Raw genomic sequence first — 24,098 nt, forward strand, 5'->3', positions numbered from 1 at the left:
ATCATCAGTGAAGATTAATGAGCCCGTCCCAGAAAAGCCATGCAAGCCCAAGCCGTGGCATTACCTCCATTGTGTTTTACAGATGAGCTTGTATGTTTGGGATCGTGAGCAGATCCTTTCTTTCTCCAAACTTTAGCCTTTCCGTCACTTTAGTAAAGGTTAATATTGGCTCTATGAGTGGTTTGCATCTTCCGGTGTAGCCTCATGATCAAACAGTAGATTGCGATTCCTTCTCTCCTGCCCCCTGGAGGGTCTTTCCTGACAACTCTCACCGTGTTTGTGTGGCTTCTTTCTTCTTCAAAACGTTCTAAATAGTCACATTCCAGTGTGTGTGCAATGGCTCTGATTGATTTTCTTTCTTCTTTTACCATCAAAATTGCTTGATTCTCACCCATAGACGGCTCTTTGGTTTCACGCTGGTTACACCTCTTAACTACATATGCAGTTGGAACAGGCAAAACCCAAATCTGAAACCGAGCGTAGACATAGCGTTAATTATTGTTTGAATAATCATTGTGATAGGACACACCTGGGCAACAAAATACACCTGTCAGTCACATGTTCCAATACTTTCGCTCACATAAAAAAAAGGTGATATCTTCTAATTTGTGTGTCAGATCCAGCTGTAATATGGAGAGGAGTGTGTGTGTATATATATATATATATATATATATATATATATATATATATATATATATATATATATATATATTCATACACAAGTATAACTGTTGTACAAGCAGCTGCTAGACATTGAGGCAGCTCACTAAATCTTGGAAAAGAGCTTGAGTTACTATCTTTGGAACAGCTGGAAAGTATAGTAAGTAAACCCTAATCAAACACAATGCTATTCACAGTATCCAGCCACTGGGTTTTGTGGGAGTCATGAGATCTCACAAATCATAAGTATGAGATGGGAAATAACATGATGTAACAGTTATAAGGAGAGCAGATCGAATCAAACAGTACCGACTTCCTCTCTTTCTTTACTCTTGTTTCCTCAGAGGCTCCAGCAATCATGTGCTCAGAAGACACAATCCTCCGGTCGTCTCTGCGCTCGTCCCTTGGAAAGGTACAGAACAATAAAATGACTTCCTTAATAATGTCTGAGTACGCGCGAATATGAACTCAACTATCAGTTGCTTTTCTCTCCGCACTGCCTGGGGTAATTCATGCCTCTCTAATGCACAAACTCTAAAGCAAACATTAAAGCAAACGCGCTCTACGAGACAGTAAATAGTCAAAACTCATTTAAAAAGGAGAAGGTAAAATGCCTATTCAAACGTCAGAAGGATTTTTATCTGAGTCAGTGCTGCAATTTCCTGTTCATTTACTTCTTCACTCCAACCTTGGCACCTGCTTGAAGTGAGGTGGGTTATGGACACGCCCCCTGATCCTCGCCCCCTCGAGGTTTATCATGCAGCTGGTTCACGCAGATAAGAGCGCTGAAGGAGAGACCGTGTCAAACGCACAAGCTAAACATATTTTGCCTGCTCTAGCGGTTCTTTTACTGCTTGACGCAGAGTTTTGTAATGCAAATGACTACATTCCTGGATGCAGATGAAATATGCTGTCTTTTCTCCACTTAAAAACACGTTTTTCATACTTTATCTTATTTCAAGTGATGTCTTGTTTTGTTTGTGTAAGTTGTGGTTTTAGTTAAATATAATAACCCTGTTTTGGTACCATGATATACGAATATGATAATCATTTAGCATATAGGCAGGCATGGTGGAGGTAGGCACTAGTGTTTCAGCCAATGTGACAACTTGCCCCATCATGACTTACCCTAGGGCCTGCTATAAAAACATACCCGCTACGCTACGATTGTCTGTTCAGAACTAGCCCGACTAAGTATAAAGGTTAACTAAAACTCAAACTACACCAATCTACGCTGTGTAAGTATACTAATGTATACAAGTTTATGCAACCTGCAACTGGTGTTACCTAAAGTACCATGGCAAATTACACCATTACTTTGAAAGGGTTAACAATAAAAATAATGCAATGTGTATTTAATCAAATCTTGATAAATTACTAACGCGTTAAATGAGCAACTTGTAGTCATCTATTACTCCACACAACATAAACTTAGTGTGGCTAAAGTCATTAGGAAGGTTTACACAAAGAATAAACAAGAAGCGAAAACAAAAGGCTAGGCCTATATTGGACCCTGGACCACAAAACCAGTCAAAACCTATAACCTATATTTGTAGATTTTCTTTTATGCCAAAAATCATTAGGATCTGAAATATAGATCATGCTCCATTTAGATATTCCGTAAAGCTCCTACAGTAATATTTTAAAAACATAATACTTTTTAATTAGTATTATGCATTGCTAAGAGATTCATTTGGGCAACTTATTTTTTTTTTTGCACCCTCAGATTCTCAAATAATAACCACTTACGATAGAGTTTTTACAAAACCAGTAATAAATGTAAACTCTTGAAAACCGAGACTTATACATAATCTGGAAGCTGAATGAATAAGCTTTTTTTTACGTTGATATATGGTAGGATAGGACAATATTTGGCAACAATTTGAATATCTGGAATCTAAGGGTGCAAAACAAAAAATAAAGAAATACTGAGAAAATCCCCTGTAAAGTTATCCAAATGAAGTCCTTAGCAATACATACTAATCAAAAATGAAGTTTTAATATATTTATGGTCGTAAAAGTACCATATATCTGAATTGAGCATGATCTATATTTAATATCCTGGCATAAATGAAAAGTCTATCATTTTGATCCATGCGATGTGTTTTTGGCTATTGCTACAAATAAACCTCAGCGACTTAAGACTGGTTTTGTGGTCCAGGGTCACATATGAGAAGACACTTTGGATGTAAACAAGCACCTGCGGGTAATCCATGCGGATGCTGGTGGTGTTATTGTAGGGAGGGGCGGGAGCGGGAGCGAGGGGAGGCGCCTGGCTGGAGCGGACCGAAGGCGCAGCGAGCAGCAGCTTTTAATGCCATTCGGAGGCTGGAGATCACACGCACGCGGGAATGCAGAGTGCAGGTCCGACTGACTTTAAACAGGGGTTGTCAAATCCTCAGCGGAGATCTAGTTTTCGACATGTGTTGCTGCAACAGATGATCTCTGAGTAAAATAATTGTTCATATATCGGACCTGGCTGAAACATGCATCTCTTTCGGAGTTATAATTACCAAGTCTTTTCAGGTCGGTGCACCAGTGAGAAAACACCTCAGATTAGAGGAATCAGCTGGGTAAGTGGACAGAAATAAATAAATAAATAAATAATAATAATAATAATAATAATAATAATAATAATAGGCTGCTATTTGTCAAGAACGAAAGAAAAACTTCTATATTCTGTATATATATATATATATATATATATATATATATATATATATATATATATATATATATATATATATATATATATTCTAAGTTATTCCACGAAATAGAAGCTTGTTTGAAAAAAATATTGTTCTTTTTTGAAAGATTTTTAAGTGTTAATATATTACAATCTGCCATCTCAAGTTAAATTAACATGCTTTAACATGTTTTATGAGGCCATCCTCGTGGAAAAAAAAATAACATTGCAAAACATTTTACCTCTTTTAAAGAATGTATATAACGAGACTTTTCATTAGTACTTTTAATTTAAACCCAAACAATATTTCCATGTTGAATACATGCAGGTACAATTTTCTCAGAGCACACCATTGACTCTGTATGTCTAATGATGTGCTTTTGTTGGTGTGCGAAGGGAAGATGGCATTGAAACCAATGGCAAATGATACACAGCAACTTTTGGGGCAATATTGCCGGGCAGCTTTTTTTGCACAATGTCGCTTGGGCACTTTTCTATTGAGAATCTGGGTAGCAGATTTCTATTTGGATATTTTAGATCAGTCATGGTCCCTGTGTCTCATCTGGTGGCCCATTGATGGCAAGATTTCCCAAAGTTGCCCAGCAACATTGCTCAAAAAGTTATCCAGTGTATCATCATCTTAACCAAAGACCCTTTCTATTGTTGTTTACATGTTGTTAAAGGGTTAATCAAGGATGGGTTATATATAGAGTATTGTTCATTGTCCATCTTAAGGTTTGTTCCCTTACAGTTTGGAAAAGAATGTGTACAGGAAGACCCACACCAGACCATAGTAAACCTCAGTGAACTTTAGTAAACTACAAAGCAAATCTCATATAAGGGGTATTTTTACCAAAATGAAGGACCATAATTCGAAAAGACACAGGCTGATCTCTTTTAGATTACTCTTTTCGGTTGGTTTTGTTCATGTGACTTTCATATCAATATCAAAAAGATAAAACAAAATACTCATAAACACGGGATGAGGAAACATATGGGCACCATGTAAAACTTACTGGTGTTTTCCTATCTCCATATTACACTGATTAAACACTGATTAATCTGAAGTTTACTCCCATACTCATCCAAGTCTTCAAATACACATGTTAAATAGTTAGTCCAATCAGGACATGTTGTAGTTCTGCACTCCTGACTGTCAGTTGTTATGGAGTGGCTGTCTTTTATGTGTCTTTTCCTCTGCTACATTCCAGTAATAAGGGTCGTGACTCGGGATGAAATAGCTCACGTTGCCGAGGACCCCCTGAGAAAGAGATAAAGAGCCCTAGTTAAAAAGATATCCATGCATTGTGTCAATGCGCCACTCTCTGCGCTCTATCAGGGTTGGCTTTAATATGTCTGCCATTTTCTGGAGGTTTTTTCCCACCCTAAATTATGTAAAATATTTTGTAAAACCTCTGTCTTAAAGGAAATAGTTTACATGAACATTTGTTTAGTTTACTCACCCTCAGGTCATACAAGATGTAGATGAGTAGTTCCTTAATCAACATGGATTTGGAGAAATTTAGCAATATATCTCCTGCTCATCAGTAGATCCTCTGGAGTGAATGGGTTCCATCAGAATAAATTCAAACAGCTGATAAAAACATCACAATAATACACAAATAATCCACACAACTCCAACAAATCCATCAATTAAACTTTTAACTTTAAACAAACTGTTGCTTCCAGTTAAAATATGACAAGACAACACTGGTTTCTCCAAACAAAAGGTAATCTTCAGGAGAGACATATGCACACGTCAAGCACAGTTTACAAGCACAGGCAGTCCAAACACAGCATTTTCATTTTGGGATGAATTATTTCTTTATGACTTTTCTGCATTAGTCAGACGGTAATAAATATGTGTCCACCCCATAAGTGGGATTCCCATAAGAGTTTTTAAGACAAATAGCAAGTCGTATTTAATCCATTTACTGCCATGGAGCTTGAGATGCAAAAATTTACATTTAGAACAGCATCTAACTGAATTAAATAATGTGAATCTATCTATCTATCTATCTATCTATCTATCTATCTATCTATCTATCTATCTATCTATCTATCACACTCAATAAAGTCAGGGAGTAAAGACACCTGTCAATAGCAATTCACGATCATGTGATTTCAAATGCTTCCCAGCACCTTCATTAGACTTACAGTCAATATCCCTGTGTAATTTCCCTCTTGTACTGGAACATGTGATCCAGCCAGCTGTAGTTTCACTCTACAGAGTTTACTCAGTCAACAGAGCCACAGGGTGGAGAGATCTCAGAGATCTTCGTACTGGCCAACCTTATACTAAGTTAAATCAGGCATGAGGATGCAGTGAACCTGATCACCCGAGAATCATCCAGCCATTTTTACCGGCCATTGCTGCTGTTTTAAAGGAGACCAAACAGGGAAATGCTGAGGGATAAAACTGTTTTCAAAGCAAATCAGCTCATTCTTGTAAGATTTAGAGAAACGATACATCAGTATTAGATGTTGGCACTGATGACTGGCTTGATGCGTTTATTGTGGGCGCCTGCTGCATCAACTCCCTAGCTGGTGTGGTGAAGTGTAGCGCTTATGTGAGTAGTAAAGGTCTGTCATGATTTACTCACCCGCATGCCGTTTCAAACCCATATGACTTGCTTTTTTCTGTGGAACGCAAAAGGAGATGTTTATCTCATAGTGGTGTCATTTAGAAGAATGTTTAGGTTACAAATGACATTACAGTGAATAAATTATGACAGAACTAAAAATTGTAATTGTAAGGGACTGTTCGCTGCAGAAACACTACGAAACACTGCTTTTGACAAAACCTATAAAGATACATTATCAGGGCAAGCCCATAAATAGCAGGACACGCTTCTTAATGCTCCACAGCATTAGTCACCTGATGCTGAGTAACACCTGCCATGGGAACAGAGTCTGACAATGCCTCATAAAAACTGAGTTATGGACTCTTCCCCCGTACGGGCAGAGGGGGGATCAGGTGGAATTCGGGCGGATGAAGACTGTGGAGTTAGAAAAATATGCTGGCAGCATCTCAACTGGTAGCTCAAGTCCTTAATGATTCAAGTTGGTCCACTTGGTCTTCATGGTAACGCTCCCCTGCAGCTAGTTTCTAGTCATGCAAGTACAGCTCTCGTCTGTTTAAACAGAAAAGGCCTGAAGCCTGAAGCTTGGAGTAACAAATTTATCATCATATATTTTTGTCTAACTCAAATACGACTAAAAATGTGTCATGGAAAATAGGGAAATATCAGGAAATATTGTTTTCTAGGCCTGCAAAAATTTATTATGTGATTAAAACAAAAAAGTAATGGGATTATTATTTTTTTATAAAATACTGAACATGTGCAATTTGATTTTTACACTTTTGGGTGATGGTATATACGAAGAATGGATTCGAACGTGATAAAATGTTTTAAAACTATTTATGATATTCAATACACTATAAAGGTCTTTTTTTGGAATCTATAGTTCCATGAAGAATCTTTAACCTCCGTGGAATCTATTGCCCAAAAGGTCCTATGTAGTGGAACGAAAAGTTCTTCACACTGAAAAAAAAACTGAAGAAAATATTTTAAGAACTGTTCACTGAAAGGTTATTTTGGAAATCCAAAATGGTATTTCTATGGCACTGCGAAAATCCCCTTTTAGGGCCTTTATTTTAAAATATGTAGCTGTAAGCAAAAAAACATATTGCTTGAATAACCTATTTTATAAATAACGGATTCTGTGTGGGCCTGGTTATCCTCCCGTACAATGAAATGCGATACGATGAATTTGATATTACCCAGAAATTCCACTATTGGTCAGTTCATTGCAGAATAAATCGCTAAAAAGCATTTGGGCATCTAAATCACTGGTGGTTAACAGCTTGCCAATAAATATTTAAACATAGTTCGTCCATTACTCTGTCTTCGATCTCATTGATGCTTTGATTTTTATGATGCAGAGAAGAGAGAAGCTGTTCTTGGCCCTTGATTACATACAGAGATCAGAGCTGCTGGCGACTGTTGTTAGTTAATGGCTGAACAGAGAACCAAAACCTTGAGCACCTCTTGAGCAGGAATCCAATCAGATATGCATGCTTAAAAACCTGGTCATTCTCAAGTATGCGGTCCAGTTCAGCTGCTTGAAATCACTCGAATGCTTCCTCTTTTCTAGTGTCATTTCTGTTTTCAACAACATAATTAGCATCAAAGGAATAGTTCTCTCAGAAACGAAATTTCTGTTATTGATGGTCTTATATAGCCACATTATGTCATTGTGTGCGCTAATAGACTTATATAAATATGTGTGAAAGTAATTTAGTATTTCTAAGATGTTACACTGTTCTGCTGAATACAGTTTTTAGCCGTTGTGTTTTGCATAATATTAATAATTTATTTTATTTTTAAATAATTATTTTACTGGCAACTATTTTATTTATTACAATACACGTTGTGTGGAATGTATATTGTAATAAATACATTTATTTTACTTTAGTTATGTTGAATATTTTCACAAAATGCAATAAAAGTCATAGTCTTTTGTAAAATAACGCCCATGCTCGTAAAAGAAAATTCTGCCATGGAATAAAAAAAAAATCTAAATGCTAATTGCAACTTTTCTTTTAAAATTAAGATTTCTTTTTTGCAACTCTAATCATTTCATAAGATAAAAAATGGTAATTCTGAGTGGGAAAAAACCTTTTTTTCTTGTGAATTCTGAGTTTGAAGCTTACAATTCTGCTTTTTCGCTACAAAGTAATTGTGAATTCCACACAATGTATATTTTTTTCCAAATTGCAGGAATATATCTCACAATTAGTTTTCTGCTTAAAATAAACTCCCAATGCAAGGTAACACCTTGCAAATCTGACCATTTCTTCTCAGAACTGCGGGGAGAATAGTAAGATATCCTAAAGTGTGAGATTTAAAACATAATTTAAGCAAACTGCATTGCAAAGACAAATGATAAGCCTCTTAGTCTCAACGAGTCTCTGTCCCTCCTCCACCACTCAAGCCAAACATTCCTCTTAAATTCTTGTGTGAATCTTAATGACATTATGGCAGTTCATTAGTCTTTGCTGAAAGGGAGGCAGGTGGCAAAGATCATGTGCAGTGCTAGTGTCAAATACCACACATGGCGGCATTAGTCTGGCATGTCTTCTGGCATTCTTTTAGCCCTCGGTGCCTTTGTTGTATCGTGTTTTAATGCTTTGGACGCTGTACATGGACGGAATGGCATTTTGCCAGTTGCGGATTGATTTTATAATCTCTATAATAACCATAAAACTAGATTTAGTGATTGGTTCTTGCATATGCAATACAGACCACCACAACGCTATCAACTGGTGTCTCGATTCTTATCGTTAAACTCTTTCTCTCTCTGTTTTTTTTTTTTTCCCCTCACAGACACCTCTGCCAGAAGCAGTCGATACACAAGACACCATCAAACAGGTATGAAGGTCTTTGAACAGTGTACATTTTGACAGGCCTTAAAGGGACAGTTCACCCAAAAAACCAAATGTCTAATTTACGCACCCTTACATCATTCCATATCATTTTTTTGTTGTTGTTGTTTTTTTTATATACGTTTACAAAGAATGAAGGCTGAAGCGTCACAAAATTGAAAAGATACTCATAAATTCGCTATAATTCAAATCTGGTGAAGTCAAATGAGAAGATTAAAAACCAGTGCCACACAAACCTATTGAATTCGAATTTTTAGGTGAACTTCCCCTTTAAATGTGCTCCAGAAAATCTCTTCATAGTGATGCGTGGCATCAGAAAGCATGCTTTTATCTTCACATCTCTGACCGCTGCGTGTTTATAAAATCATGCGCATAGAGATACAGTATCAAGGATGGTGCTCTGTACAGTACTGTTAAGGACATAAGAGGGCTAATGAAATTCTAAATATAGTTCAAAACGCAACGTGAAAAAATAACATTACTCATCCTGTGGAGTAGTTTTGCCTAGATCTCACAACTTTTCTCCAGAACGGGTGAGGCCGAACTAAAACAGATAAAACAGATTCATTTCGTTACTCGTCGTGTTGAAAACACAGGAAACTCGATGTCTGTGTTTTGATCATTAATATGCGATTTCGTTTTATACGATTTGTGCGACTGTAAAGGTGTATGATTGCGTACACGTTACCGCTCTTTCGCAGCTGTTTCGCTACCGCAGGTTCTAGCACTGCAGTGTCAACTCTCTCAGCGTGTACGATACATGTCCCTTCAGTATCATGTGAGCCCCTGAGGGAGGAAGCCACTGTAAATATGTTGTTGTACTGGCTCTCAAATGTACAGCAGATCTTCAAAATCTTGTTAAACTAGGCCAGCAGCTCTGTATCAGCATCATGTAAGTACTATCTTTGTCCCAAGATGTTTCTCCTAAATATATCCTAAAAAATATATAGAAAGCAAACGAGATTATCTACAGCAAATAAGTTAACCTACAGAAGCAGCTCGTGTAAATCTTAGCTCAATTTAAGAGGCTAAACCGCCTCATTCGCCACCTAAACCTCATTTTAGTTCGTTCATCCTTATCTATCATTCCTCAGTGATAACTAACAATAAAAAAGCTCTGTCGGTGATAACTAACAATTATTCGCAGCTAAACATGCTTAGCTATTGTTTCCGCTTATCTTATGAGCAGCTGCCTGAGCCACTGAAACCTCAAACGATGCCTTAAAAGCGTACTCCAATCACCGTAAAATGCTCATTCCCTTTGCGCACACCTTTTGATTTTTTTTTCTTACGCGATTCTGCATTGACCACAAAGAGGGGAATGTCGAAAAACCTGAGAAAGTGCAGCCCAAAAGGCTTTTTGTTTCGCAGTCAATAGTTTTAAGCAGACATCTGGGCTTTCGTGTTTTGAGCATGGTCAGTGCCTGATGGGAGAAAAGGCAATATTGTCAAGGATTTAAATGTAGTTTATCGGGGCTTTGGAAGGACGTTTCATCTGTGGAATGCTCTCAGCTTCTGGAGTGTTTTTTTGTGGGCGCAGTGATTCCTGGAGTGTGTTGCTTTGAGCAGAAAAGAACAAGGAAAGTTGTTTTCATCCGAGCCCTCTGATCTTTTCTGTTATTGCTGGTGTTTTTTAAGGCAAGCATCACTATTATTATTATTATTAACTCCTACTTAGGGCAATAAGTAGTGTTTTCTAACTAAGGGTATTCTAAAACCCTACTGGAAGAAAATCTAAGAATTATATTAAATATATATTTTAAATAAGCCATTATAGTTTATATTTTGAACTTTTATTTTTACATTTTTAGTTTTCAATTTAGTTACTTAGTAGTAACTAAATTGAACTAAATTTAGAACTAATTTAGTAGTAATTTTTTAAATATTACTATTTAGGTTGCAATTGGGGTTTTTTGGATAAATTCTAGTGCTTATATTAATAAATATAAAAAAAAAATTCAGCTTTACTTCAGTGTGCAAAATAGTTTTATAATATCCTTGATAAGCTCATAAGCATAATGCGTCCTGAGGTGCTTCCGATATGATTCCTGCACAACTTTATTGTGAGTTTGCTATGTATTGTATAACGAAGCCTTTCCCTCGGCTCACCAAGGTCACACCATCACAACTGCCTCCGCTGTTACCATCGCCCACAGATGGAAAACGCAGCCTGTTTCCTCCCCACACAACAGAGGAGGACGGGTCTGTGCTGCTGCTACTTCAAAACCCTATGCATGTGGGTGACTAATACTTGTATACAAAGGAAGCACAACCACATCCCCGACAAGTCTCTATAGTTGAGGTATTGTGTTAGGAGCATGCAAAGCTCAGTAGGGTGAGGCTCTGTTGTTTTGTTGAGCGGCTATTCATATTCATACAAACGGGGTCGAACAATAAGGATGTTTTTCAGTAGTTCAGGTGGTGTAGAGTACAGTGACCACACCACAAAAAAGTAGTTTTTTGTTTTATACATATTTTATCTTCATATTTATTTTATTTAATATATATTGTATTATTATTATTATTATTATTATTATTATCAAATTGAGCTTTCTTATCGTTAAAGTAATTAATTATTCATTACAATTATTTAAAAAAATTTTAATAAATATAACCTTATGAACAAATGCAGATCATTCTTATCATTTTGGCAAAACCCCATTTGACTTAGTCAGCTATAGCCCTGAAGTAAAAGTGTACAATCACGTATCTATATTATACAGTAAGTGCTACCCTGCTGCCTCTGCATTGTTTGTGTAGCAATCTGACCTACACTTGAACAATGCCACGCTTTCCCTCGGACAAACCCTCAGTCGTGTGAAGACATCACATAATCGGTGTTCTGTGACCTGCTAGTTTGGTTGGAACTCTGCTGGGATCTTGAGACATACCTGAGAGAATATGAGAAAAAAACTACAAAAAAAACAAGTATGTAAATATAGCACAAGCACAGTTAAAAAAAAAAGTTAACATGATGATGTGTACAGAACATACAGTATATATATATATATATATATATATATATATATATATATATATATATATATATATATATATATATTATATACAAAGATTTTTAATTAGTACTTTTAATTAGCAAGAATGCAGTAAATTTATTTAAAAATTACACATTTAATAACACCTTTATTTTGGGGGGAAAAAAAGATTTCTAATAAGTGAAATTAAATATTTTCCTAAAGGAATGGTTCACCCAAAAATGAAAATTCTGTGATCATCAAGGGTGAGTAAATGATGACAGAATTTTCATTTTTGGGTGAACTATTCTTTTAAACACCAAATATCATTATTTTGATGTCTAAGGGACACCTCTAAGGGACTATATGACCTTAAAGACTGTAGTAATGGCTTAAAATATATTAAAATCGACAGTTATTTTAAATGACAATAATATTTCACAATAATGCTGTTTTACGGTATTTTGGTAACAATAAATAAAAATAAAGCACTTCATGATCCTAAATCCCTAATCCTAGCCAATACCTAACCTAACAACTAATAAGCAGTAAATTCTAAAGTCTACTGAGGCAAAAGTTTATGATTTGTTAATAGCAAGAATTTAACTATTAAAGTGTAACCAGTATTTTTAATCAAATAAATGCAGGCTTCTTGCAAATGCAGGACCCCAATCAGGCCTGTGAATGGTAGCGTTTACAAAAACATTAATATGTGAATTGAACGACATTTGGATAAAACAGAGAATGAGCAGCCATGCTTCTTGTTGTCACAGGTATCCTATGACATGTCAAATCCCAGCAGAGTTGTCAAAGTCAGTGATCCACAGTGAAGTAATTATTCCCCAGGAGACTGTAGAATGCTGGGAATAGGCTGCCAGCTACCGTTCCCATCTATACCCTCATCTCCAGGGACAGAATCACAGAGCAGAGATGACAGGGGAGAGATTTACATGCTCAGGGTCTGCAGACACAGTGTCTGGGCTCACGCTGCGTAAAGTGAGCTAGATGGAGAGCTCTACAGTGTGTAAGTCTCGGAGGATACGGGCTAGATTGACCACATTTACAATGACTGTGCTGCTTAGATACTAAAACACTCAGGCGTTAAACACTCATTGCGTCTGGATGATTTGCACTGGAGACTAAGCGCATGTTCTGTACTGAACTGTCCGCGTGCAGCATTTATGAAGCGGTCCTGTGAGAACAGCTCTGTAGATGCGGCCTCGTTTTGGACCGAAAAGACGGGTCAGCCGATCCCTCACGGGTCAGGAGCCAATTACATCACCGTGACTGACCGAGCAGGCCAGGGGCCTCCAAGAAGGGGCACACGCCACCGCCCTCAGCAACAAGCACAACAAATAAAGTGTGAGAATTGAAGGCAATTCAAGTTCAAGACCTCATCCTGGGACAAACTGTTCCGCGGAGGAACAGAACAAACAAATAAAGGTTCAGACTTTCCGTAAAATCACAAGACTAAAGAATGAGAGTGCTAGGGTGGAGCAGAAGCATGTGTCCTAATCCACATATTATCCATCTTAAATAGTACGGAGTACTGCAATATGTGTGTTGTAGTAGAAACTGAATATTTCCTTTCCTTTTCTGTTTTGATTGTGTGTAAAAATCTGTTTAAAAAATAATCCAAACATATTAACTACAAATTAAAAGGTGATGAATTTAGCTCAATTTTAGATGGAAACACAAACATACTGAGAACTCAGAAAAGATGGATGGTGGGGTCATGGCACCATTTTAAACTAATATACAATTATATATATATATATATATATATATATATATATATATATATATATATATATATATGTGTGTGTGTGTGTGTGTGTGTGTGTGTGTGTGTGTGATGTGCATATTTATGCATATATTTAAGAGAAATATGTTTATATATTATATTTATAAATTATGTGAATATAAATACATGTAAATATTTTTTGTATATTTTGTATATACATAATATATGCAATACACACTCATATATTGTACTGTGTATATTTATTTATTTTTTTATTTTATTTTGAAATTAATGGAAATAAATAATTTGACACTAATTTAAACAGAAATAAGTTATTTTAAATTGAAATTCATTTTATAATATTGCTGTTGCTAATAATTTTTTTTTTAGCAAATACATTTAAAAACATGAAAACAGGTTTTGAATGGTAGCGCATGTATTTTGACCAATAAGCAACCACCTAAAACACACGTGTTGATATTTGTGGTTTATGAGGACTCTCCATAGGCGTAATGGTTTTATACTGTAAAAAGTGAATGTGCTGTTGCCCCACACCTAAACCTACCCCTTACAGGAAACTTGATCTATTTTTAGAATTAAAAAAAATAAAAACACCATTTAGTATGTTTTTTAAGCCTTTTGAGTTATAGGGATATTGGCAGTGTCCTCATAAACCACCCTTCAAATTGCAACACCTCTGTCATACCCATGTCATTAAACAAATTTGTGTCCCCATAAAACACACAAACCAACACACACACACACACACACACACACACAACACCTTAGCAATAGCGTAGTAATGCTCACAACACCCTAGCAAGTTTTGTGACAGCACCACTCTCATTTTATTCAGTAAATGGCCAAATTTTTACTTGGGTTGCTGTGCTGTTACGGCCTCCTGCAACAGCTTGGGGCGTCTGGCTTTGAACTTGCAGCTTTTGATGTTAAGGTGTATTTTGGTGTGTGATCTCTGCTAAAAACCACTTCAATCGTCATCAGTAAAAAAAACAACAGCATATGTTATATTTTTAGCTGTCTTAACTAGCAAGCCTCCTTTCGTTAGTGCAAACCAGCACTGAATTTAAAGCCGATCTAAGCTGACCATTCTTCTAAAACTAGCTTTTAATGCAACGCTTGTCATCCCAGCATGTCCATATACCCTCCTGTTTGCCTACACTTCAACTGAGACTAAACCAGTTTTATCACCATGTGATCAGTGAGTTGGTCTTGGCAGGCCTGCAGAAAAAAAAAAAAAAACTAAGGCTGCGTAGCAACAACGGTGGCATGCTCCAGCAGTTCAATAAACTCTAGCCTCAGTCGATGAGGTCGAGTTCTTACAGTCCGGTCTTCTTTGAGAGGGACGCGCCGTCTGCGGGGGGTCCAACAGAGCGAAGGGCGGGAAAGGAGGAGACGTGGAATGAAAACAGAAGCCTTGGAAGGGAGGGATGGATGAAAACTGAGCAAGTTGATAGAAGGAAAACAGACGAGCGGAGAAACAGCTTCCATACGGGGGAGGAGTGTGAACGTTAGCGATCTTCAGTTTGGTAAATTCAACTCAGCGGAGGTGGTGTTGGAAATTTTTTTTTGCAGGTTCTCACCCTCCAGTCACCTGTTCAGTAAAACACCAACTCGCTGTGTTTCTATATAGCCGATATGGTTGTAAAGGGAATCTTGTGTATGACTGTAAACACCAGAGTAAACATTTCCAGTCTTGCTTTGGAAATGAGCAAACTTTCATCTAAATCTGGCATATAATAATTAGGGTTTGATGGGAACTTTTAGGTGCCTGGGTTGATATTACTGGTCACTTTCCAGAACGTTTTCCTTCACCATTCCTGGTGGAATGCTCTTTCCAATCTCATTCAGAAAGTCAAATATTAATATATTAAACAATATTAAGAGAGAGCTATAAACTCATGTCTTCCTCGAGAACTTCACTGCATCCAAAATAATAATAATAATAATTTCCTCAATCCCTCCCTGTTCTAGCTAACGCTATTCTAAACAGCGTCTGAAACTTTGTATTATAAGCACTTTTTGCTTTATGTGCCTCTTGAATTGCTTGCTGCATTCCTCATTAGTGAGTCGCATCTGCTAAATAATTGTAAAATGTAAATGCGGTTCGTATAAATATAAAGTCATTCAGAAAGTAATTAAGAGTGCAAATGGTGCTAATTATAATTTCAAATAAAAAAAAAAACGATGGCCAACATATTTTTGCAACTTTCTAAAACATTCAGGAAGATAATTGGTGTCAAAATTAAACAGCATTCAAACACATTCGAGGTATTACAAAAGACTGGCTTAATTAGAACAAAATAAAAAAAATAATGACTAAAATATTTCTCTCCATCAGTTTTTATCCGATCGGATCCTGAAGGCTGCGCGGGTGGTTTACAGCACACTGATGGAGCGTAACCCAGGCCTGATAAGAGACAGAAAATACCATCTTAAGACTCACAGGTGAATCTTTCTCTTGTGCAAAGCGTGTTATATTTCTGACTGTGATGAAAAGGCCTTCCAAGGAAGTCACTTAGCATCCTTTTGGAAAAACTAATCGGCTTACTCATTACTCAACCAATAGAGAAATGAAGATAAATGTGTAACACTTTGCTTTTTTGACTGGTTTGTCCCACAGACAGTGCTGCAGTGGGAAGGAACTTGTGGACTGGTTAATGAAACTCAATGATTGCTTCCAGTCCCGGAGTCAGGCGGTCGGAATGTGGCAAGTTTTGGTGGATGAGGGCATTCTGACTCAGGGTGAGTGATTATCTATAGATATCAGCACAAGAATATCATTTTTGGCATGCTTTTCCTTTAAACAAGAGTATCAGATTGTGATACTATGGCAAGAATTACATCATGATACAAAGGTACACCTGCAAAAAATAGCTTTGCCGTGACCAAAAACATGCTATTAACTTAATATCTGAAAATACTGACTAACTCGCAATCAATGTCTCTGTAAAAATGTGCAGTGAAACAGGAGTTAAACTTCCATGACAAAGACACACAGTTTTACCGCTTCATGGAGGCCGAGTATGACCTTAATCACACAACTAACGAGAAAGACTCCAAAGATGAAGAACTCCAAGAGAGTTTATCGCTCCTGATCCAGATGGGTCCGGATGCTCTTCTGACTATGATACTGCGTAAATGGTAAGAGGCCAAAAAATGTGCCAAAACTGTCTAAAAAATAAGCAGAAACACAGTTTACATAAGACCAGCACTTAAAGGCAAAGAGTGTAATTTCTGTGAAGAACTTGCTGTATATAAATAAACTCAAACTTCATAATCTATATGAATTCAGTGCGTCGCCATTGGCTTAGAAACTGGCTTATGTCTCACTCTTTTACAAAAATCAATATCAAATCAAGTCTAACAAATATTTACGACCATTACAGTTATCTAAAGATATTAAACTGGGATGTCATTTTAACACGCACATTCACATTTAATCTCTTTTATAAACGGCATAAGATTTCTCTGTGCAGTAATCTATGTCCATGTTTTAGCCCAAGCCAGAGAACTACAGAGGACCTGGAAGTTATTTACGAAGAACTCCTGCACGTCAAAGCTGTGGCGCACTTGTCTACATCTGTGAGTCAACAATCGCTGACAGCCGTCACGTTTGTTTGCGCCACAAATCTTCATTCTTCCCTTATTTCTTTCATTCTCTCCCATAGGTTCGGAAGGAGCTGGCAGCAGTGCTGTTTTTTGAAAGCCATGCCAAGGCGGGAACAGTCTGTGAGTGTGAAAGCAGTGATGACATTTCATTAGTGGTGGGCGGGAAGACGGAACACGGCTAATATTGAATTTGCGCTTAGCCAGAGTTAAAACGGAGAACTTCCTGTTTAGACGCCACAGACGGAGAGCATGAGAATGAGACGATTGAATCATTTTATTGTGTAATTCCCTTGTTATGTGATGAACTGGATGATTGACATCCTAATATCAGCAAACTAAGAGACGAAGGGAAGAGAAATGAAAGCATTTACGGAGCGTCTGGCGTCAACGCAGCAGTCATTCATGCATAGTGAATAGCACGAGTAGGAAGCAGACACTGATGATTATCTAACAGGGTAGTTTAGTCACTTTTAAACCTGTCAGGTTTCACAAGCTCATATTAGTTCCATTTATTCAGACTCATATCATATTTTATTTCTCAGGCATATTAATGATTTACTGTACATTTCTATTTGAATTCTGATATTAAGATTAAATGACTTTTAAATGTATCCGGCTGAAAAATGAAACATGAAATACATTTTGTAGTACAATGTAAAGAAAATTCCGACAAGTCTTGATTTTATTTATTGTAAATTACACCGAAATGAAGTGAAAATAAAAAGGTTAAATCTTGCAATCTTTTTACTGCATATGTTTTTATGGTCAAATTTTGCATAGCATGATTATTTTTTGTTACAGCAGGGTTTCTGCAGGATTTATGAAGGTCTTTTTAAGAAAATGTAATTAATTAAAATGTAACAATACATTAATATGGCCTCTAAATGTGAACATGTATTGTATTACCTGCATAAAGTTTAATAATGCGTCCAATATATAATTTTACACACTTTTACTGTACCTCGAGTTCAAAAATGACTGCAAAAAAGTTATTTTCTTCATCAGTATTTTTGTCTTGTTTTCCAATGTTTAAAGATTCTTAAATCAAGATAAATACATATTTTAGAAGCAATATTGATTTTAGAAATCTTGTTTTACGAGAAACTAATCAAAGTGAGTTTATGATTAAAACAAGATATCTATTTGTTCTTGTTTTAAGAATAAACCCACTTCATTTTAATCTGTCTCTGAAAACATCTAAATGAATCATGATTTATGGATGTTTTATTTAAAATACTACAATAGGTATTAACCGAAAAAATTAATGGTATTACTTTATGAATTAAAACTTTTTGGGAAACCCTGCACAAAATTATTGTCTAAAATATTGAGAAAAAAAACAACTCATCTGTTCGCTTGTCTAAATTTGGTAAGCCCAATCCAAAAAAAAAGAACAAATTAAAGGTAAGGCTGAGTTTGCTATAAGAATACAACGTAACATGTTGTGTTTATTTCAGTATTCAGTCAGGGGGACAAAGGGACTTCCTGGTACATCATCTGGAGAGGCTCTGTTAATGTCATCACACACGGCAAGGTAAAGCTATTTAACATCAGCTGAGTGACCTTTAGAAGTCATTGAGTTTAAATATAGATATACTTGCATTGTTTAAAGGTAATTCATACTGTGCGCTTCCTCTTAAGGAAAGATGATCTTGTGTATGTGCGTCACACAGGGCTTGGTGACCACGCTTCATGAGGGAGAAGACTTTGGGCAGCTGGCTTTGGTGAATGACGCCCCTCGTTCTGCCACCATCATCCTGAGAGAAGATAACTGCCACTTCCTGCGGGTGGACAAGCAGGACTTTATACGTATCCTAAAGGTAGGTTGTGTGTGCATAGCTTAGCGTCTGCACAGATGGGTATCTAAGGTGGTCTCTAACCTGTATTTAACTGCAGGATGTTGAGGCCAATACCGTCCGACTGGAGGAACACGGTAAAGTTGTTCTGGTTCTTGAGAAGAGCTCGGTGCAGGAGTCTGCCTATCAGGGAGGATCAGCAAGCAGCAATAAGTAAGCGATTCTGTCCATTATTTTGCTAAATTGCAATTTTCAATGATTTAATTAAAGTTTAGTCACTGCACCATAAGCATCAACAAACAGAATAGCAAGGATTTTAGCATTTGTGTGTGTATATATATATATATATATATATATATATATATATATATATATATATATATATATATATATATATATATATATATATATGATTAAAAACATTGACATGCAGTCTTATGTCATTTAAAAAGGAGGTTCACATTTAACTTTTACTGTAAATGCTGTTTTAGTCCCATCAAAAATCATTAAACAATTAAAGATTGTTTAATGCAGATTATTAATAACATTTTAAATATAACAATTTGTTGAACCAGTTTATAGACAAAACATTAAATCCAAAAAAAATCACATTTTTAAAAAAGTTTTGTATTTAATACATCAGATTTTTATGGCTCATTTAGTATGATCTCAAATTTAAAAATAAGCAAAAATGTGGTGCAGTTGCTGATCTTTATGTGGCTAAAAAGAAGTTCTGACTGGTTGTAATATAAACAATGAAACCGAGCAGTATATATGTTGTCTATGTCTTCTAATAACTTCTCAATATATTTAAATGATTACTACAGAAGGCATGTAGTAGATTGTGTGCAACAGGTTTTTAGAAATGTTTTGAACATATTGATATTTTAGATGCCTTAAAATGTGCATATTAAGTATGATTTTATTTTAGGGTTAATGAAAACATTACTTACATTACATTACATTACATTAATTACTTAGTCATTTGAATTGCGTTGACTTAATTTATGAGAATGCTTCCTCGCAGTGTTAAGCCCATTTTACCACGCATGTGAGTAAATGAAATCCGCCAATTCAAATCCATCTTCATAAACCATTTATATAAAATCAGCAAGTGAAACGAGCCATGAATAATACATATCCAGAATAGGTAAAGCCGTTCAATGTCTGCAGTGAAAGGTGATTCATCCTGGGTAATTTACCTACAGTGCCGCTGAACAATGAAATGCAAGCACAATCATTAGTCATCACTGTTATTTGATTTTAAGTGCATTTGCAAGTGCAATTATGAATGATAGGAATGGAGGACACTTAACTGTCAATATGAATTATCCACCTCTCTCAGGTACACAGTAATGTCAGGAACGCCAGAAAAGATCCTAGAACACATGCTGGAGACGATTAAACTGGAAACCAATGGCACTGATTTTATAGGTAAGGATGAACTTGTGCTTGATATAGGAATCTACTATTTGTTGAAAACCGATCAGTTAATTACAGTACTGAGGGAGAGACCAAAACATTCCTGCTCATTTGGTGTTTAAAACCATGAAGTCGGATGATTCAGATGTTCTGGGCTTCTCCACAGAGCTCAGTAAAGAAAGCAAACCGTTGTTAATGAAGTTTACGACTGTGTTTGTACATCTGCAGATCCCAGTGTGACTGATTTCCTCTTAACACATCCAGTCTTCATGCCCTACGGCCAGCTCTGCGCAGCCCTCCAGCATCAATATCCTGCAACTACAGGAACTACTGATTTTCCACTTTATATTGACATTTCCTCTGTGTTTTATTTGCTTTGTTACCAGTCCTTATGCCAAAGAGCTCAAAGCTCTAACTGAAACTGTAAGTGTATCCTTAACCTACATTTGTACCTACCAAGCGGAGCCCTCCGAAGGTACAGACCTGGAGAAGGCGGCGTACGCTCTCAACACCAAGCAGAAGGTTGTGAAACTTGTGGCTCACTGGGTAGCTCTGTACGGTCTTCTCCTGAGGGACAATTCTGTGGCCTCTGAATTTCTGGAGGTAAAAACAGGTTAAATGCTGCAGCTCTACTACTTCTTCGGAAGTAAAACGTTACAAATGGTTTTGTGGTACTTTAAATGAAAAGATGGGACGCATTAAATACTTGAAGACTGAATAAAATCAAATCATAATTGACTTAATTGACATAATTGAAAAATATACCAATATTTTTGTTTAATCCAAAAATGTAGTGCATTGTTTCAGGAATAGATAGATAGATAGATAGATAGATAGATAGATAGATATGCATTGTCAGTGCTATTGATACTTATGTTGTCTCTAAATGTAATGCAAAAGTATGTTTGTTTAAAATATCCCTTTTTTTGCTATAGAAATTCAGGGAAGGGGTGATGGCTGACTCGAGACTTTCCAGCATGCTCAGAGAACAACTGAGGGACAGAAGAAAGACAAAAATGTAAGTAACCGATGTCTATTTGTAAACAAACAATAGCAGATAAACATTTTGTCATAATGACCAAAATCAGCTCTCTTATACAATGATTTTTGATCACGTGACTGTTGGAATGTGGCTCAGCCGATCAGCTGAGTCAAACTGATGACATCAGATTTAAAGTAATAAATACTATAATGGATCTTTCTTTGACCTGCTTTTATAAAGTCCACACCTTTTCTCTCGAGTCTACTATGTCATCAAACCTCTTTGCATAATGCTATATTCCTATTATCCTCTTTACAGAACCGAAAATGGATGTCACACTCTGACAAAGGTAAGAGGCACCGCTTTCTTAGTCTAATGGGAAACTTTGAGATAAGAGTCCAACCAATAAATCCTACTTACTTTATGACACAGCATGATAAACAGACTCGCCGGTGGAAAAGTCAACAGCTATGAGGCCAGAGGCCTTTAGACAAATTCAAAGAACAAATCAAAAGTAAATCCCTTTTTGACTGAGTCATGCATGCTATGACAATAGAAACGTACGTTAAAAGTAGGTCAGTGTTATCCATGGTAACATCCTCAAACTCTTGGAATGACAACTGACAAAAAATCTATCCTACCTGACACCATCGGCGCAGTCTATTTATTTCAGACACCCAGTTTGTCTAAACATGTTGAAAACTGCCTTTTGCAGCCCTAATATCGAATATGGTCATCTATTTGTTTCAGCTGAACCAAAAGTTTGATTGGTTTTCTGCTCACGAAGAGCCGGTGGGGAAATTACGGTCGATTAAAGCTCAAGATAAAGGTCTGTATTTTACTGCAGTAAGAGTTTTAATAATAACCAGTGTCATAAAGAAATCACAAGTATAACATCCCTGCGAAATTGCTAAAATTGATCAAAACAGACACCACCGAATTAAATTTGTTCATTTAAAAGAGTCCAATTGTCTGTTTGCAGTCTTGTACGAGATCTTTAAACCTGATCATAAGGCTGTCACGGTGATGCTGCCGGTCGATGCTTCGGTGAAAGACATCTTGACTACGTTAGTGGATCCTGAGAGAGACTATGTGCTGGTCAGGATGAATTCCTCAGGAGGTAGGCTATGAGATTCAGATGATTTGGGTTCAGAGTTTCCTCTTGGGATCTTCTGTCCAACCTGATCAGGTATTTTACGTCATCAAAGTTTCTTCCCGCTTCTTGCAGACAGGGTCCAGCTCAAGTTGGAGACCACGGCAGTCTCCGCCTCTTTAGGAGTGAATGAGAAGCTTTTCTTCTGCTCTGCCAGCCAGGTGGAACAACTGGTGAGGATGTCAACAGAGTTACTGCTGTTTCATAGTAAAAGATCCACACTGTTGGAAATTCTAGCTGTCAGCTGTAAATATAATACAAATGCAAAATTTGTTATAAATTGATCACATTGCTTTTCTCTAGAGCTGTCACGAATAATTGCATACAAAATTAAGGTTTTTCTTTACACAATATATGTGTGTGAACTGTGTATAATTATTATGTGTATATATAGATACACATACGTATATATTTTAAAATATTTGCATGTGTTTACATGTCTATATTTATATCATAGATAAATAAATCTATTTTATAAATAAACAGCATATTTTTATAAATTATATATGCATATATTATGCAAAAAATACAATTATTTTGGATGCGATTAATCGCTATTATTTGTTTAACAGCACTACTTTTTTCAGCAAGTATTTATTTTTATTTCATTTAATTAATATACCATATAATTATTGAATGGGATGAAATTTCAAATTTCAGTAATACAGTTTCAAATGTATAAGCTACAAATCTGCAGTTAGTTAATTGACAGACTGGTCAAATATGAACAGAATGGTGTGATGTGATGTTTCAGATTGAAGTATCTTCTCTGATGTGTGCGTTTTGCCCCTGACAGACACCGGCGAAAGAGCAGCTGGGGCCAGAGAAGAGCACCATGGACACTCTGGAGCAGATGTGCTCCAAGGACATGGCCAGCCAGCACACCAGCTATGACTGGGAGCTCTTCATGGCCATGCATGAGGTAACAGCCGAACCAGAATACACTGGCGCATTAAACGGTTTCATTTTAGTCTCTGATGCCATTTATCTGCTTAAGGAGGAGCGTTAAACAAAAATGAGACTAAGACTAAAACCAGAGGATTTGTTACGTTAAAGCAATTGAATTAATATGTACTCACTCTCAGGCCACCCAGAATGTAGATAAGAATCCTGTGCAGTGAATTAAAACATCACAGTGATCCACGCTACTTCAGTCCATAAATTAGCGTCTTGTGAAGTTTGTGTTTGTAATAACTATAAGTAATAACATGATTTCAAACCCTTGCTTATGGCCAAAATACAGCAGTAGTCCTCTATATACATTGCTTTCTCCAATGAGAAAAATTGCCTGGTTCGTGTTTACAAGCAAAACCAGTCCAAAACTGTTCTAGACAAACATGTTGGTGAATTTTGATGTGAGAGGATAGACTTGATATTATAAGAAATGATATTACAGACTATGGACTTATAGCCAGAACAATGTTTTCAAATTTCAACGCCTCGATGGACTTGCTTCTTACAAACACATACCTTTTTAGCTCACAAGACATTAATTGATGGTTAGGATTATTGTTTTTATTAGCTATTTGGAGAGGGATCCTCTGCAGTGAATGGGTGCCGTCAAATGTGAGCAAGTGATGTAATATTACATTTTATCCAAA

The 24,098-nt window shown here is 36.5% G+C and overlaps 1 protein-coding gene across 4 annotated transcripts in view; it reads left to right on the forward strand.

Annotated features, from left to right (window-relative positions):
- Positions 1 to 24,098, forward strand: part of rapgef3 (Rap guanine nucleotide exchange factor (GEF) 3) — a 33,621-nt gene that overhangs the window by 5,799 nt on the left and 3,724 nt on the right. For 2 of the 4 annotated variants that reach the window (XM_043225096.1, XM_043225094.1), the window contains exons 2-20: positions 1,005 to 1,072; positions 8,737 to 8,781; positions 15,874 to 15,980; positions 16,156 to 16,277; positions 16,496 to 16,676; positions 17,033 to 17,117; positions 17,204 to 17,264; positions 18,602 to 18,678; positions 18,818 to 18,964; positions 19,041 to 19,153; positions 20,286 to 20,374; positions 20,591 to 20,669; positions 20,815 to 20,965; positions 21,298 to 21,380; positions 21,663 to 21,693; positions 22,095 to 22,173; positions 22,327 to 22,464; positions 22,573 to 22,670; positions 23,294 to 23,419. In XM_043225096.1, the coding sequence (XP_043081031.1) occupies positions 1,019 to 1,072; positions 8,737 to 8,781; positions 15,874 to 15,980; positions 16,156 to 16,277; positions 16,496 to 16,676; positions 17,033 to 17,117; positions 17,204 to 17,264; positions 18,602 to 18,678; positions 18,818 to 18,964; positions 19,041 to 19,153; positions 20,286 to 20,374; positions 20,591 to 20,669; positions 20,815 to 20,965; positions 21,298 to 21,380; positions 21,663 to 21,693; positions 22,095 to 22,173; positions 22,327 to 22,464; positions 22,573 to 22,670; positions 23,294 to 23,419 (1,866 nt within the window). In that variant the 5' untranslated portion in view covers positions 1,005 to 1,018. Of the gene's footprint in view, positions 1 to 1,004; positions 1,073 to 2,968; positions 3,234 to 8,736; positions 8,782 to 15,873; positions 15,981 to 16,155; positions 16,278 to 16,495; positions 16,677 to 17,032; positions 17,118 to 17,203; positions 17,265 to 18,601; positions 18,679 to 18,817; positions 18,965 to 19,040; positions 19,154 to 20,285; positions 20,375 to 20,590; positions 20,670 to 20,814; positions 20,966 to 21,297; positions 21,381 to 21,662; positions 21,694 to 22,094; positions 22,174 to 22,326; positions 22,465 to 22,572; positions 22,671 to 23,293; positions 23,420 to 24,098 lie in introns of those variants that run through there. The other 2 variants (XM_043225095.1, XM_043225097.1) reach the window with 2 other exon arrangements.

The sequence above is a fragment of the Puntigrus tetrazona genome, chromosome 23 (assembly GCF_018831695.1).
Source record: "Puntigrus tetrazona isolate hp1 chromosome 23, ASM1883169v1, whole genome shotgun sequence".
In the NCBI taxonomy this organism is placed as follows: Eukaryota; Metazoa; Chordata; class Actinopteri; order Cypriniformes; family Cyprinidae; genus Puntigrus; species Puntigrus tetrazona.